The sequence below is a fragment of the Oncorhynchus keta genome, chromosome 16, assembly GCF_023373465.1.
Source record: "Oncorhynchus keta strain PuntledgeMale-10-30-2019 chromosome 16, Oket_V2, whole genome shotgun sequence".
Classification (NCBI taxonomy): domain Eukaryota; kingdom Metazoa; phylum Chordata; class Actinopteri; order Salmoniformes; family Salmonidae; genus Oncorhynchus; species Oncorhynchus keta.
Window position 1 is genome coordinate 5,916,131 of NC_068436.1, and position 13,282 is coordinate 5,929,412.

The following is a 13,282-nucleotide window of genomic DNA, read 5'->3' on the forward strand; positions in this document are numbered from 1 at the left end:
CCTGGAGGTACTGAGGTGCCGTTCCCCTCACAGCTCCGTAGGCAAGCACCATGGTCTTGTAGCGGATGCGAGCTTCAACTGGAAGCCAGTGGAGAGAGCGGAGGAGCGGGGTGACGTGAGAGAACTTGGGAAGGTTGAACACCAGACGGGCTGCGGCGTTCTGGATGAGTTGTAGGGGTTTAATGGCACAGGCAGGGAGCCCAGCCAACAGCGAGTTGCAGTAATCAAGACGGGAGATGACAAGTGCCTGGATTAGGACCTGCGCCGCTTCCTGTGTGAGGCAGGGTCGTACTCTGCGGATGTTGTAGAGCATGAACCTACAGGAACGGGACACCGCCTTGATGTTAGTTGAGAACGTCAGGGTGTTGTCCAGGATCACGCCAAGGTTCTTAGCGCTCTGGGAGGAGGACACAATGGAGTTGTCAACCGTGATGGCGAGATCATGGAACGGGCAGTCCTTCCCCGGGAGGAAGAGGAGCTCCGTCTTGCTGAGGTTCAGCTTGAGGTGGTGATCCGTCATCCACACTGATATGTCTGCCAGACATGCAGAGATGCGATTCGCCACCTGGTCATCAGAAGGGGGAAAGGAGAAGATTAATTGTGTGTCGTCTGCATAGCAATGATAGGAGAGACCATGTGAGGTTATGACAGAGCCAAGTGACTTGGTGTATAGCGAGAATAAGAGAGGGCCTAGAACAGAGCCCTGGGGGACACCAGTGGTGAGAGCGCGTGGTGAGGAGACAGATTCTCGCCACGCCACCTGGTAGGAGCGACCTGTCAGGTAGGACGCAATCCAAGCGTGAGCCGCGCCGGAGATGCCCAACTCGGAGAGGGTGGAGAGGAGGATCTGATGGTTCACAGTATCGAAGGCAGCCGATAGGTCTAGAAGGATGAGAGCAGAGGAGAGAGAGTTAGCTTTAGCAGTGCGGAGCGCCTCCGTGATACAGAGAAGAGCAGTCTCAGTTGAATGACTAGTCTTGAAACCTGACTGATTTGGATCAAGAAGGTCATTCTGAGAGAGATAGCGGTAGAGCTGGCCAAGGACGGCACGCTCAAGAGTTTTGGAGAGAAAAGAGAGAAGGGATACTGGTCTGTAGTTGTTGACATCGGAGGGATCGAGTGTAGGTTTTTTCAGAAGGGGTGCAACTCTCGCTCTCTTGAAGACGGGAGGGACGTAGCCAGCGGTCAGGGATGAGTTGATGAGCGAGGTGAGGTAAGGGAGAAGGTCTCCGGAAATGGTCTGGAGAAGAGAGGAGGGGATAGGGTCAAGCGGGCAGGTTGTTGGGCGGCCGGCCGTCACAAGACGCGAGATTTCGTCTGGAGAGAGAGGGGAGAAAGAGGTCAGAGCATAGGGTAGGGCAGTGTGAGCAGAACCAGCGGTGTCGTTTGACTTAGCAAACGGGGATCGGATGTCGTCGACCTTCTTTTCAAAATGGTTGACGAAGTCATCTGCAGAGAGGGAGGAGGGGGGGGAGGATTCAGGAGGGAGGAGAAGGTGGCAAAGAGCTTCCTAGGGTTAGAGGCAGATGCTTGGAATTTAGAATGGTAGAAAGTGGCTTTAGCAGCAGAGACAGAGGAGGAAAATGTAGAGAGGAGGGAGTGAAAGGATGCCAGGTCCGCAGGGAGGCGAGTTTTCCTCCATTTCCGCTCGGCTGCCCGGAGCCCTGTTCATCACTGCATCCTGTATCAAAAGGTTCATGTGTATATATATATTAGTTTGGGTATAAAGTATAAATGTATGTTGTATATACAGGGCACATTTGCAAAAGAGACCTCGGTCTTGATATGTCTTCCCTGTTAAAATAATGGTACAAAAATAAAATAAAAATATAATAAAAGTTTGGGTTGGCATTGGGCCAAGTGCAGATTCACCAAACCTTACAATGGTTTTGGTGTTTTATCATGGTACAATAAATCGAAATATAATGATCAAAGATACAAAGTCAGACTCTGGAAGTTGGACAGATAAGAATTGTGTAACAATGGCACTGCATTGATCAACAATATGCATTACATATTTTACCAAATCGATTTTATTTTATTTTATCAGAGTAGATGGGAATGAAATAGAATCGACTGAGTTGTTTGACTGAGTCCTGAACCACTACATCTCTATGACATTTATGTCTGCAACTGACCGTGGCCCCTTTGTCTCCTTCCCAGTTTATGCACTTTATAGACCACTAGAGGGTACCGCGACCAAAGAAATCTCCACCGACAGTATTGCTGCCTTCATCAGATCTCTTTTGACATAAAAATACCAACAGGTTCATCAACAGCATGTAAAAAAATGGTTCTGTAATATGTCGATGTACACATTTCCTATTTTCACAAAAAAAGCTTTATTGGGTTATAGATTCATAGCAACAAGCATTCACAAAGACGTGGTTGCACAACTCTGTGTGACCAAGCAAACAAACATACGCTTTACGAATAATTACCACAAAGGATACGTTTTGAATTTGTAATACATTTTAACCACAAATTTGATCAATAGGATAATATTTATGGTCAGGGATTTTACCACCTTTGCCCTTTGATAGTGCCCTTCATTTGGTTACAGATGACAGTTTTGAGACTCATTTACATTTAAGTCATTTAGCAGACGCTCTTATCCAGAGCGACTTACAAATTGGTGCATACACCTTATGACATCCAGTGGAACAGCCACTTGCATCTAAATCTTTTTTTTTGGGGGGTGAGAAGGATTACTTACCTGTCACTCTGTTGCAGCTGCCCATCTACCCCTCCAAAGAGACACTACAGAGCAAGCTTATAGAAGCTGTCGGCCACAACAGAGGCTTCTGGAATGAATAATGAGGGTTTTGTGTTGCTGCTGTGTATAGTCCTCTCCTGTGTTCATCTTTTCATTGCTCCATAGTTGAGTTTAAGATTTGGATTGTTTTAATGTAGGGTTGTATTTCAAATCCTAACTTGAGATCTGTGCGGTACTATGACATTATCATATTGCATTCACCTAATTTTATTAAAACATTTATAAATCAAAAAGTACAGCATGGTTTGTGCCTGCACATTAAACAACATTAACAAAAATGATAACAACCAAGATACAAGGAAATCCCAAAGTATTTGAAATCATCTAAATGTTAAAAGGAAGCATATCAGGTTCAGTTGAACACAAGAACTATTCATTTACAAGACCCACCAAATGGTTCATTACAGAAATCAATGAGAGCATAATATCCCTGCAGTTAGGTGGCACACAATAAGGCACAGATCATTTGACACATCCTTCTCAACCATGTTCCCCCAATTCACAATATAGGGCAGCATTGAACTCAAGACGCTCTATAGCGCAGCGCACTAGAAGATACTTTTAAAGGTCATTTACACTTGAGCAGACATGCCAGTGTTTACCATGAATGTGATCTGTGAACGGGAAAATGTCTTTAAAAAGGGGCATTGTTGGCTGCATAGTGCCCTGACATAAAAAGATGGTGCTTTGAGCACCACTGACCTCAACTTCTATTTAGAGTACTACTCAAGTTCATAGCACATCTAAATGACTAATTTTCCTTAGTGAACTTCATTCAATTTCCCTAAATATATACATACTGTTCAAATAATTCCCCTTGAATACAGATCCTTGTGTAAACAAAATCATGTAGGCTTAAGACACTGAGGTCAAATAGAGGTAATATGAGAGGTACAGCCACCCGTGATTAAATTACAAACATTACTCTTCGATTTTATAAAGATCAGTGCAAATAGATCACTTCCAGATAAATACAGTAAGTGCATTTTTAATCCGTGCTCATCATAAGAGATCCTCTTTATGGAACAGCGCCCTCTGGTGTTTGTGGTCAGACTTAACCGTGGCATTCAGGACCGGGGTGTTGGTGAACTCCACGGTACAGGGCCCAGGGGTGCATGGGTCCCCCTCCAGCTCCAGGACGGTCACGTTGTTGGGCACGGCCGTGCTCAGGATGCTAGCAGGCACGTACAAGGTGATTTGTGGGCCGCGAGCGGGCCAGTAGCGGCCCAGGTTGAAACCGTTGATCCACACCTGGCCCTAGTGAGAAAAACAAAACAAAGGGGGAAAAAAATACAATTATGTTCAGTCTAGAAATAACATACGTGTTCAGGATTCAGCAGTTTCAGGGACAAGTATGTTGCACCAGGGTATATGAAACTAATGTGGTTCAGTAAACAGTGCTTTTGTGATGAGTGACCTTGTCTGAGATCTGAAGAGGTGTGTTTAAGGTTAATGCTTTAGCTCAGAGGGCTAACACACCAGTCTCGTCATCGCACAGAAGACGCAGATCAGTTACATTATCTATAAAGTTAATTTGCAGTTGGGGTGCCTGCTCAGGAACAACGCACAGTACAGTTCAACAAACAATTACAATCTCCTTTAAAAAAAAAAAAGGTAAAACCTCACCTTTCTCCAGTCAGGGAACTGGATGTAGGTGTCCTGTGGCAGGTCTGGGATGCCGTCCGGGATGACAAAGGTGCCCCCATAGAAGGAGGGGACGGAGAGGGGAGAAGGTGGTGGGGTGCCAGCTTCCCTGGAGCCCATCTCCCAGAGAAGACCCTGGCTAACAGCCTGGTCGATGCTGAGGCTGTAGACTTCCCAGCCGGTGAGGATGTCGGCCCCCAATGTCAGGTTAGACACCAGGCCCTGTGTAGAGACAGAGTGGGAGAGAGGAGGGAGTCAAAACATCATAGTCGTGTATGTGTACATAGGACACTCAGGGTTGGGTTTCCCAGACTCAAATTAATACTAATTAATTAATACTAATTACAAATTAATACTAATGGTGGAAAGCAGGTTCAATTAAAATTCTACAAAATGCTTACTCTAGAACTTTAGTCTATTTCCAGGAAACCAGCCCATAATGTTCAGTGGGACCGAATAATGTTATGTAGAATTAAGTAGCTAATGGAAGTGAAAGGTTTACTCCGGGAGCCAGCTTTAAATAACCTCTTGCCTTAAAGTCATTGATGTCTTTCCCATAGTTGACTCTGCCCATATTCTCCACCAGTATGTCCACCTGACTCCCAGCCTTCCCAGTCACGTTGATGGTCAGGGCCTTGTCCCTCTCTAGGATCCCAGCAGCAACCTAATGACAGACCGTATTGAATTGCAACAGACATTTTCCTTTTTTGGAAGAACCTGAAGACTTTTCTCTCTTCCTCTTGAGATAATCTAATCCAGTCTGACTTTGTATGAATGACAGTGATCACCAACCCTGGTTCTGGAAACCTACATGGTGTGCAGATCACGGTTCCAGCCCACCACTACAACACAGATTTCACTAAACAAGGTCTAAATTGGGTGTTTTAGTGCAGATGGGACAAGAACCTGTCCTCCTTGGACAAGGATTTGTGACCTGTGACCAACGTTGAGCACCAACATGTTAACTTGAGGCAAACCAAATGAATTGCCGGGGAAGTTTCAGTGAATAACTCACCCCATCGACTGATACATATGCCCGGTCGTGGACTCCATTCAGTGGTGAGGACAGAGGGGTGGGCTTACTGCAGTCCACAGGCAGCTTGGTCTGATAGAGGACGAACCCAAACGGCTTTTGGAGAGAAAACAAATACACGGAGTAAAGCCTCTCAGCCATTTTGGATCATAACAACCATAGCTGCTTATACTTAGTGTAGAAAAGGACTGACAGACATTGAGCTTGTGGACGTACTTGGTTCATCTCAATGAAGGTCAACGGGTAGATGCTTTTGACAGGACCGGAGAAGGATAGTATATCTAGAGCATCGACTACTGTGTGGAGCTGAAGAGGCAGAAAGATGGATTCAATTCTACACTGTGTACACTCCGGTGCTCAATCAACACAAGATAAAAAAAAATAGAAAATAGCTTTTACTGTATTATGACATTCCTATGATACAATGTAATATATAAAATCAACACTTAACCAACACTTGCACTTGATCCCCCCACCCTCCACTCCACAAGCTCTGACTCTACTGAAAAATGTACTTTCTATGCCTGTTGTATGTGGTTGTCCCACCTAGCTATCTTAAGACAAATGCACGAACTGTAAGTCTCTCTGGATAAGATCATCTGCTTAATGACTCAAATGTTAAAATGTAAATATTGCAACATTTCTCCGCACTGTGTGCCATGTGTCAACAAGGTCAGGTAAAGTAATTTCTACCTTGTGCTGTGGCTTAGTTGGTTAAAGCGCCTGTTTAGTAAACAGGAGATCCTGAGTTCGAATCTCAGCAGTGCCTTTTTTAGCATTTCATTGTACTGTGCACACTTCTCTTTAATCCGTGCATATGACGAATAAACGTTGATAAAAGTGCTAACTCAAATGTTTAAGATGTCTGAAGAAGATCGACCTTCTTCATTGGCACAGCTCCGTAAGCATATTTAGGTGTTGATGGAAGCACGGGTCCCTCTGGTATCTTCCGATACTGTTGGGGGAAAATACAGGTGGATATGATATCATTAGGTGATAAAACTGACCGATTTACCTTTAATTACAAACTTATAAGAAGTCAGGGTACTAAAATGCTGACCGTATAAACTTTTGCTATAAAAGTCACAAGAAAGCATCATCTAATTAAACCTGTTGCATGTACGACATGTTGCGTGATATCTCTGTTACCAACCAGTTTGATGACATCCTGGATGGCAAAATATTTGTCAGTGAGGTCTCCTGCCTCAGTGAGCGGGGCGTCATAGTCATAACTAGTAGGCTGGGGGGCATAGGGGGTATTGGCACCTGAGAATATTAAGAGAAAAACATTTGATTTTATACAACGAGTGGGTCTAATCCTGAATGCTGATTGGTTAAAACCGCATTCCAGCCGGTGTCTATTCGACAAGTTACCACCGGCTAAATCTATGATGTTAAAATGCCTATTGACTCTGTTCCATCTGACTTGACTTCGTCTCTGGCCTAATAACACTCGTGCCAATATATCCTCCAAACACCGGCTTCTCGGGCATTATCACTGAAATAAACTAATCTTCACATCATGGCTAAACCCAAATAAAGTGAACTAGATTGGGTTCTGCAATAGAGCAATAGAGAATATGGGATCATTGAACAATTTTACTCACCATTCCAGTATCCAAAATTGGTTCCTCCAATAAACATGTATCTGCACAGAGAGGTTCATAACTTGTCACTTGTTGAAAAATCCTCTGTGCCTTTTTGATGTTAAATGTTTCATGTGTGATGTCAACATATTCCTATCAATCATTGTTGATTGGTGATAGAATTCGGACTATTATCCAATCAATTCATCTCTCTGTCTATATCCAATATCCATCCACCACAACTCACAGATTAACGCTGGCGCCGATGGCGAGGATCTCGTTGAGGGACTTGGCCACGATGGCGGTGGACACTGTAGAGTGATGCTCTCCCCAGTGGTCCAGCCAGCCAGTGTAGAACTCAGAGTTCACCTGCAACACAGGATACAGTCAGCACTATCTGGCCATGCTAGAGAGGACAGAAGTGTGTTGGACTTTTACCACTAACATCTAATGACATGTAGTTATGGTTTGTGTGCATCTGTAAGTTGTTGTTCGTATGTATCAGTTTGTATCTGGAGAGGAGAAATAAATATAATATATATATATATACACATCTAAATGACAAACATGCTTACCAAGGGTCCATGGGGCTCTGCCTGTCTCTGTGCATCAAATGCAGCAGACACATTCCCACCTGTTAAACGAATACAAACGCACAGGCAGACACACGCAAAGACAGACACAGTTGTTGAACAATGCTGCATACGATGGTATAACACATCAGTCATAGATTTCTAAGGCGTAATGAGTCAACATGTCTGTTTTGGCAAACAAAAGGAAATTGGCCAGGTTAGACGTCACATGAATCAACAACTACCCAGATCTAAGACAGATAGATACCATACCAACTGAACACTTCTATTCTTCTTCAAAAAATACCCGTTCCATTTAGTAAGTAACTATCCCAGGCATTTCACAGAAAATGTATCACCGTTGACCTTTGTTGTGTATATTTTGACCTGCATCAGTTCCCTCTTGACACTGATCTAATGTCAGTTTTGCCATTTCTCTATTATCAGTATGGTAGTGATTTGGGAATATAATTTGATTCTAGATCTGTGCCCCAGAAGACTACCTGGGCCAAAGTCCACAGTGGCGTAGACGCCCTGCAGAGTTCCACACTTGAGGTACCCGGCCCCGGCCCCGTCTGTGGTGAACAGCACCACGTCGTTCCCCAGGTGGGAGCGGAACAGACTGGTCAGGTGACGCAGGTAGTTGTAGTCACAGGCAAAGTAGCTGCCGTACTCATTCTCCACCTAAGAGAGAGAAGGGGAGGAGAGGGGAGGGAGAGGAGAGAGAGATGAGCTCTTGTTGAGGAGATGAGACAATGTTTGACAAACCGTCTTCTATTGAATTGTAGCGTTTTAAGGCAATATGAAGTTATCCAAACTTTGATTCCCCAATAAATGTTTTATTAATCATTGAATATCAACATGGCTCACCTGAACAGTGATGATTGGGCCACCGTTCTGATAAAGGAACGGCTTCAACATTGGCAGTAGCGTGCCCATCCACTTGTCAACAGCCGCAATGTAATCTGAAACAAACGGATTTGGGTGTCATAAAAACACAATTCTTTATTGAAATACTAATAGGATCCATTGTAGTCTCATCTGACGGTCAATACACACCTGGGTCTGAGGAACGCAGGACAATGTCTTTCTTGTGGAGCAGCCAGGCAGGCAAACCCCCCTAAAGACCAGGTCATGAAATGGGCAAATTATCACACAGTCCGTCAAGAACTACACTGCGGATGTCAAAGTGCCGTTACTACATTGTGATTGATCGTCTTCCGAAAACAACATTATTACACATCATATCATCAACAGGTATATTTATCATAAAACAATTGTTTAGTCATTTTCTCACCATATCCCACTCTCCACAGATGTAGGGCCCAGGCCTCAGTACAACCAGCAGACCAATGTCTTGGGCCAACTGCAGGAAGTGTTCTAGATCCCTGTCCCCACTGAAGTTGTACCGATCCGGGGAGGGCTCGTGGAAATTCCAGGGGACGTACCTGGAATGTCAAATGGACAATGATGTACTATTTAAGTCCATACCACCGAATGGTAAATCATAGCTCTTTCTGAGGTTTAAGGCCCGACGAAGGAATTCTGTCGGGTTATCAACATTTGGAGGTTATGTGATTAAATGGCTCTTTGAATTACTTTGAGCAGCGTCAATCATATGTACCAACGGGCCACTGAAATGACTACCTGAAAACTAGAAGGAACATTGAAGACACTCATCTAACTGGTTGGCATTCAGTTTATTTATGACATAGTGGCCAGTCTACATTTGCCTGGATACCCAGACTAAACGCTACGCCGAGCCTATGGACGTAAGTTTCTTCTCCACAACGAGTCTGGATCTGAGCATCCCTCCCGACCCAGATTGGTTCAGAAACCAATGGGTTGGGCCAGAGCACACGTGGGTAAAGAGGCGGTTTGCAAAATCGTCATTGGCTTTGATACTCTGATTGGCATCAGCGATTGGATCGTCTCTAACCTTTGTTTGTTTGTTTTTCACAACAAGTCGTCAGGCTAAGTCTACATACGTCTGAATGGTGTTCAGTCCAGCCATATACATCTTGAGTAGCCTGTCTTTCCAGTAGGCCCTGGGGATCCTGTTGTAGTGGATGCTACCGGAGATGTAGCGGAACTCTTCCCCATCCTTACGGAAGCAGTCGTTCTTGTAGTCCACACTGAAGGTCTGCGGCACACCAAGCTGAAAGAGATTTCAACAGAGTAAGAGTCACATACCGTCATTTTAAATCTTGCGGAGCCATGCGGTCAGTGCCCTGTTTTTTTTTATGGCTACGGCAAACTGACTTTAGAGAGATAGTTGTCTGAGTGGCCGCATCTTGAGAGCAACTGATAGAATTTAATTGCAGTCATGCAACTGTTCTGTTACAGGTTCAGCTTTTTATGGTGAAGGGATGATTTATCAGGTGACGGCACAAGGTTGGCAACAACAACGTGACTGCCAATCGTTGCCCCCTAGTTAAGTGCCGTTGCTGTATGTATAAAATGAAAAGGCCTACATCTCGATGAAAATGAATACAGAGAGCAAAAGAGGCCATTGTAATGCACATTTACGTTATTAATTTATATGGCTTGCAGTAGATCAACCACAGACAGAAGGGTTAACCCAGACACCTCACTGGGGCTATAAAGCTGAAGCATCCGTTTAGATAGAACGTTCTCACCACCAAATATATGGTACTGAGAGGAAGTCCAGAGGGGGACCGATATTCTGCTTTCTTTTCCTGTTGCCAAAACTACAATCTGTTACGATGTTTTATAGACTTGACGCTTTTCCAAAGTTGAAAAGCCCTACTTCTCGATTAAAATGAATACAGAGGACAAGAGGTCATTCTAATATTCATTTAAATTATTAATTTCTATGGTTTACAGTAGATCAACTGTGATAGTTCATGTCAATTAAGCAGAGTTTGAAATGTTGCTGGCTAGCTACTTTGAAAGCAATCAACACAGATACGATACATCAGTACACTAGCGGGTAAATGGTTCAAGGAACCTGCGATTAGTTCAAAATTATAGGCTAATCTAAACATCATTCAACCTTTAAATGCATGCCAAAAGGAGGCTTGGATTATGACTAGTTAGCTTGCTATCTGTGAGCTGTATGAAACAATATCACGTGTGTTCTCTTTTCCAACCAATTCAGCCTAAGCTACTACGAAATTAACCATGTAAGAGTACTTACTGTACTTGCAAAGAGGGAACACAGTAGCACAACTCCAACCCTTGAGCAAGCCATTTCTCAATGTCGTGATGCACTGACTGATTGACTGAACTTCAACAGATGAGATGCGGAAGTCGGATATTGTCATGTGACGATGGCTGTTATGACAGTACTAACGCCTTACCGGTAGGCGGCAGTATCATAGAATGCTCAAGGCACAAACTAAACTGTATGCTCGTACTTCCTGAAATCGCTTACACACGTGGGCTTCCGAACTCTGCTCACGTTGTCGCTTCTTACGGTCTGTAAATAACATATGTATTGATTATTTGTTGTCACATCGTCATATAATTTTGACAACATGTCGACAAGTGAGAAAATAACACCAAACGAAGGATTGAGCGCCGAAGAGGACGAATTGCCTCCTCCCGTTGTGACTCGGACTCGTAGCGGGCGCAGAGTACGGACCCCAGCTGTGTATCTCGAATCCGAAGTACCGAAGACTCCAACACGCCGAACAAGGAAATCTGTCATTCAAGAGTTAACGAATGAGAACCAGACGGAACCCGAACCAGAGGTTGTAGTCGTCGAACCAGTTGCCGACGAGACTCGTGCGAAAAAACTTCCAAGCAGTGAGTCCAAATCAAATGCATTGGCAACAGCTGAGGCATGTCCAAAACTGGTCAAGTCAGACACACCTGTAGGGAAATCATTAGGTGCCGTTATTTCAACTGTGTCACATCATTGCAACGCGAAGGAAAACAAGGTTGGTCCCGTACCAATGGAGACTGTTCCGCACCGCCCAAATAAAACGGCCAAAAAGAGGACTCATTCAGAGTCAAATGAGAAACGTGACGTGATACCTTTGGGTAAACCGAAATCTGGACGGGTATGGAAAGACCGCAACAAGCAAAGGTCAGTAGTTGCAATAGCCTACAATCCATTAACTAAGTGCATGCAAATGCAAACTATTACTAGTCAGCCCAGCCCATGCAAACACTGCCTAGAAATTGTTCATGAAAATGTACCTTTTTATAGAACTCCTTTTTGTTTCAGGTTCTCGGCTCTTGTAAGAGATAAGCCACTGTGCACCTCCTGGGAGAAGAAGATGGTGGCCAAGCGAGAGAAAGAGCTGGTGAAGAAATATTCCCTGCAACTGAAGGAGGACAAGGCCAGGGAGAAAGAGGTCTGTGTAGTCACCTGTTCATATTAGAGTGCACTAACATCTTAAAAAGTAGTGCATAAACTGCGTTCAAGACAGCTGGGAAACGAGCTCCGACTGGGGGAAATCGTTTTTAACTTGGGCCTCTATCTAGAGCTCCGACTTTCCAACCTGATGCTCACTGGCGTCAGGATTTGACCTTGTATTTTTCAGAGTTCGCAGATGTCTTGGAACACACCATTAGTATATGGACCACACATAAGAGGTTGGCAGGACAACTGTGATTGTTTAGGTGTCCCCCCTCATGATGTCATTGTTTGGGGCTATCTTTTGTCCCTTACAGGAAAAGAGGAAGAGGCATGAGGAGAATTTGAAAAGGCGAGCTGAGAACGAGAGGAAGGGGGAGGTTGTGCAAGTGGTAAGTAAACACGCACAAATCCCCACGTGATCTCAAGTGAGATGGGGTCTTTTCCTCACTGTAACCTACGTGAGCCAGGCAGATCTCTATTGCTGACTTCAGAGGCCGTATGTATCAATTGTCTCGGAGTAGAAGTGCTGTTCTATGATCAGGTTCTCCCATGTTATCTTGTTCATTTGTGATCTAAAAGGCAATACTGATCCTAAATCAGCCCTCTTACTGACACTTGATACATATGGCCCCAGGCTAAGCGCTACATTCCCCCCCCCTGATATTTCCATCCCAGATCCGGAACACAACAAAGATCAAGAGGATGAAGAAGAAACAGCTGAGGAAGATTGAAAAGAGGGACACACTTGCCATGCTGCAGAAATCACAGCCCAGGAACCCAAAAGCTGCACGGAAAGGAGACAAAGGGGACAAGTAGAGGGAGTGCACTTGGTTGACTGATGGTATGTTCAGATCTACAGCTCTGTTGAGAACCACCCCCTAGGCACTTCATGTAGATATGAGAGAACCAGTCAGAAAAGGGGCTTGCTCCACGCATAGACCCGGTATTGCAGTTCCTCCAGGATGAAGGCGTTCGATCTTTCCCCTCAATAGGCTAGGTGGAATTTTCACCATATTGCTTAATCTATCCAATCCTTTTCAGATCTACACAGTGCCTAGGGGGTAGGGCCAATGCTGTGTGTGAGGCTGCTAGAACTGGAGAGCATGAGCAGCAAACCCTTTCAAAACAAGTAACCGTCTGGAGCATTGCAGATGCAGAAAGTGCCTCCTACCTCTCTATTTTGTGGAAATCCAAACATGGGCTGGAAGAATTCTTTACTTGACCTCTTAGGTTTACTGTCGTGTAATGCAATGTTCCATTAAACAAAGCAAATTGTTATACTGGTGGGTCTCCCAACCTTTTTTTCTTAGTGGTTCACTAGATCGCTTTTTGCCCACTTTA

At 44.4% G+C, this 13,282-nt stretch overlaps 2 protein-coding genes across 3 annotated transcripts; one reads left to right on the forward strand and one right to left on the reverse strand.

The window, feature by feature from the left end:
- Positions 1-2,318: 2,318 nt before the first annotated feature.
- Positions 2,319-10,972, reverse strand: glb1 (galactosidase, beta 1). Its single transcript, XM_035789208.2, has 16 exons — positions 10,772-10,972; positions 9,600-9,769; positions 8,909-9,059; positions 8,671-8,731; positions 8,482-8,576; positions 8,115-8,295; positions 7,615-7,673; positions 7,287-7,408; positions 7,061-7,101; positions 6,607-6,719; positions 6,334-6,408; positions 5,670-5,759; positions 5,436-5,549; positions 4,953-5,084; positions 4,403-4,642; positions 2,319-4,033 (listed from the first exon to the last, which is right to left on the reverse strand). Exons 1-16 carry the CDS (start codon positions 10,823-10,825, stop codon positions 3,779-3,781), a joined length of 1,953 nt encoding a protein of 650 aa, XP_035645101.1. The 5' UTR covers positions 10,826-10,972; the 3' UTR covers positions 2,319-3,778.
- Positions 10,973-10,985: 13 nt separating this feature from the next.
- On the forward strand, positions 10,986-13,221 carry ccdc86 (coiled-coil domain containing 86). 2 transcript variants are annotated; one of them, XM_035789214.2, is made up of 5 exons: positions 10,986-11,665; positions 11,807-11,936; positions 12,256-12,330; positions 12,617-12,782; positions 12,983-13,221. In XM_035789214.2, exons 1-4 carry the CDS (start codon positions 11,112-11,114, stop codon positions 12,755-12,757), a joined length of 900 nt encoding a protein of 299 aa, XP_035645107.1. In that variant the 5' UTR covers positions 10,986-11,111; the 3' UTR covers positions 12,758-12,782; positions 12,983-13,221. The 2 variants fall into 2 exon arrangements, with proteins under 2 accessions (XP_035645107.1, XP_035645106.1); XM_035789213.2 differs by having other exon boundaries at positions 12,617-13,221.
- The last annotated feature ends 61 nt before the right edge of the window (positions 13,222-13,282 follow it).

Bases quoted from the DNA above. Each gene is read 5' to 3' on its own strand.
- ccdc86 (XM_035789213.2), top strand. From the start codon at position 11,112: ATGTCGACAAGTGAGAAAATAACACCAAACGAAGGATTGAGCGCCGAA. The intron at 11,937-12,255 runs GTCTGTGTAGTC...TGTCCCTTACAG, and splicing joins ACAAGGCCAGGGAGAAAGAG to GAAAAGAGGAAGAGGCATGA. The intron at 12,331-12,616 runs GTAAGTAAACAC...TTTCCATCCCAG, and splicing joins AGGGGGAGGTTGTGCAAGTG to ATCCGGAACACAACAAAGAT.
- glb1 (XM_035789208.2), bottom strand. From the start codon at position 10,825: ATGGCTTGCTCAAGGGTTGGAGTTGTGCTACTGTGTTCCCTCTTTGCA. The intron at 8,732-8,908 runs GTGAGAAAATGA...CCTGGTCTTTAG, and splicing joins TCTGTGGAGAGTGGGATATG to GGGGGTTTGCCTGCCTGGCT. The intron at 6,720-7,060 runs GTGAGTAAAATT...TAATATTCTCAG, and splicing joins CAATTTTGGATACTGGAATG to GTGCCAATACCCCCTATGCC.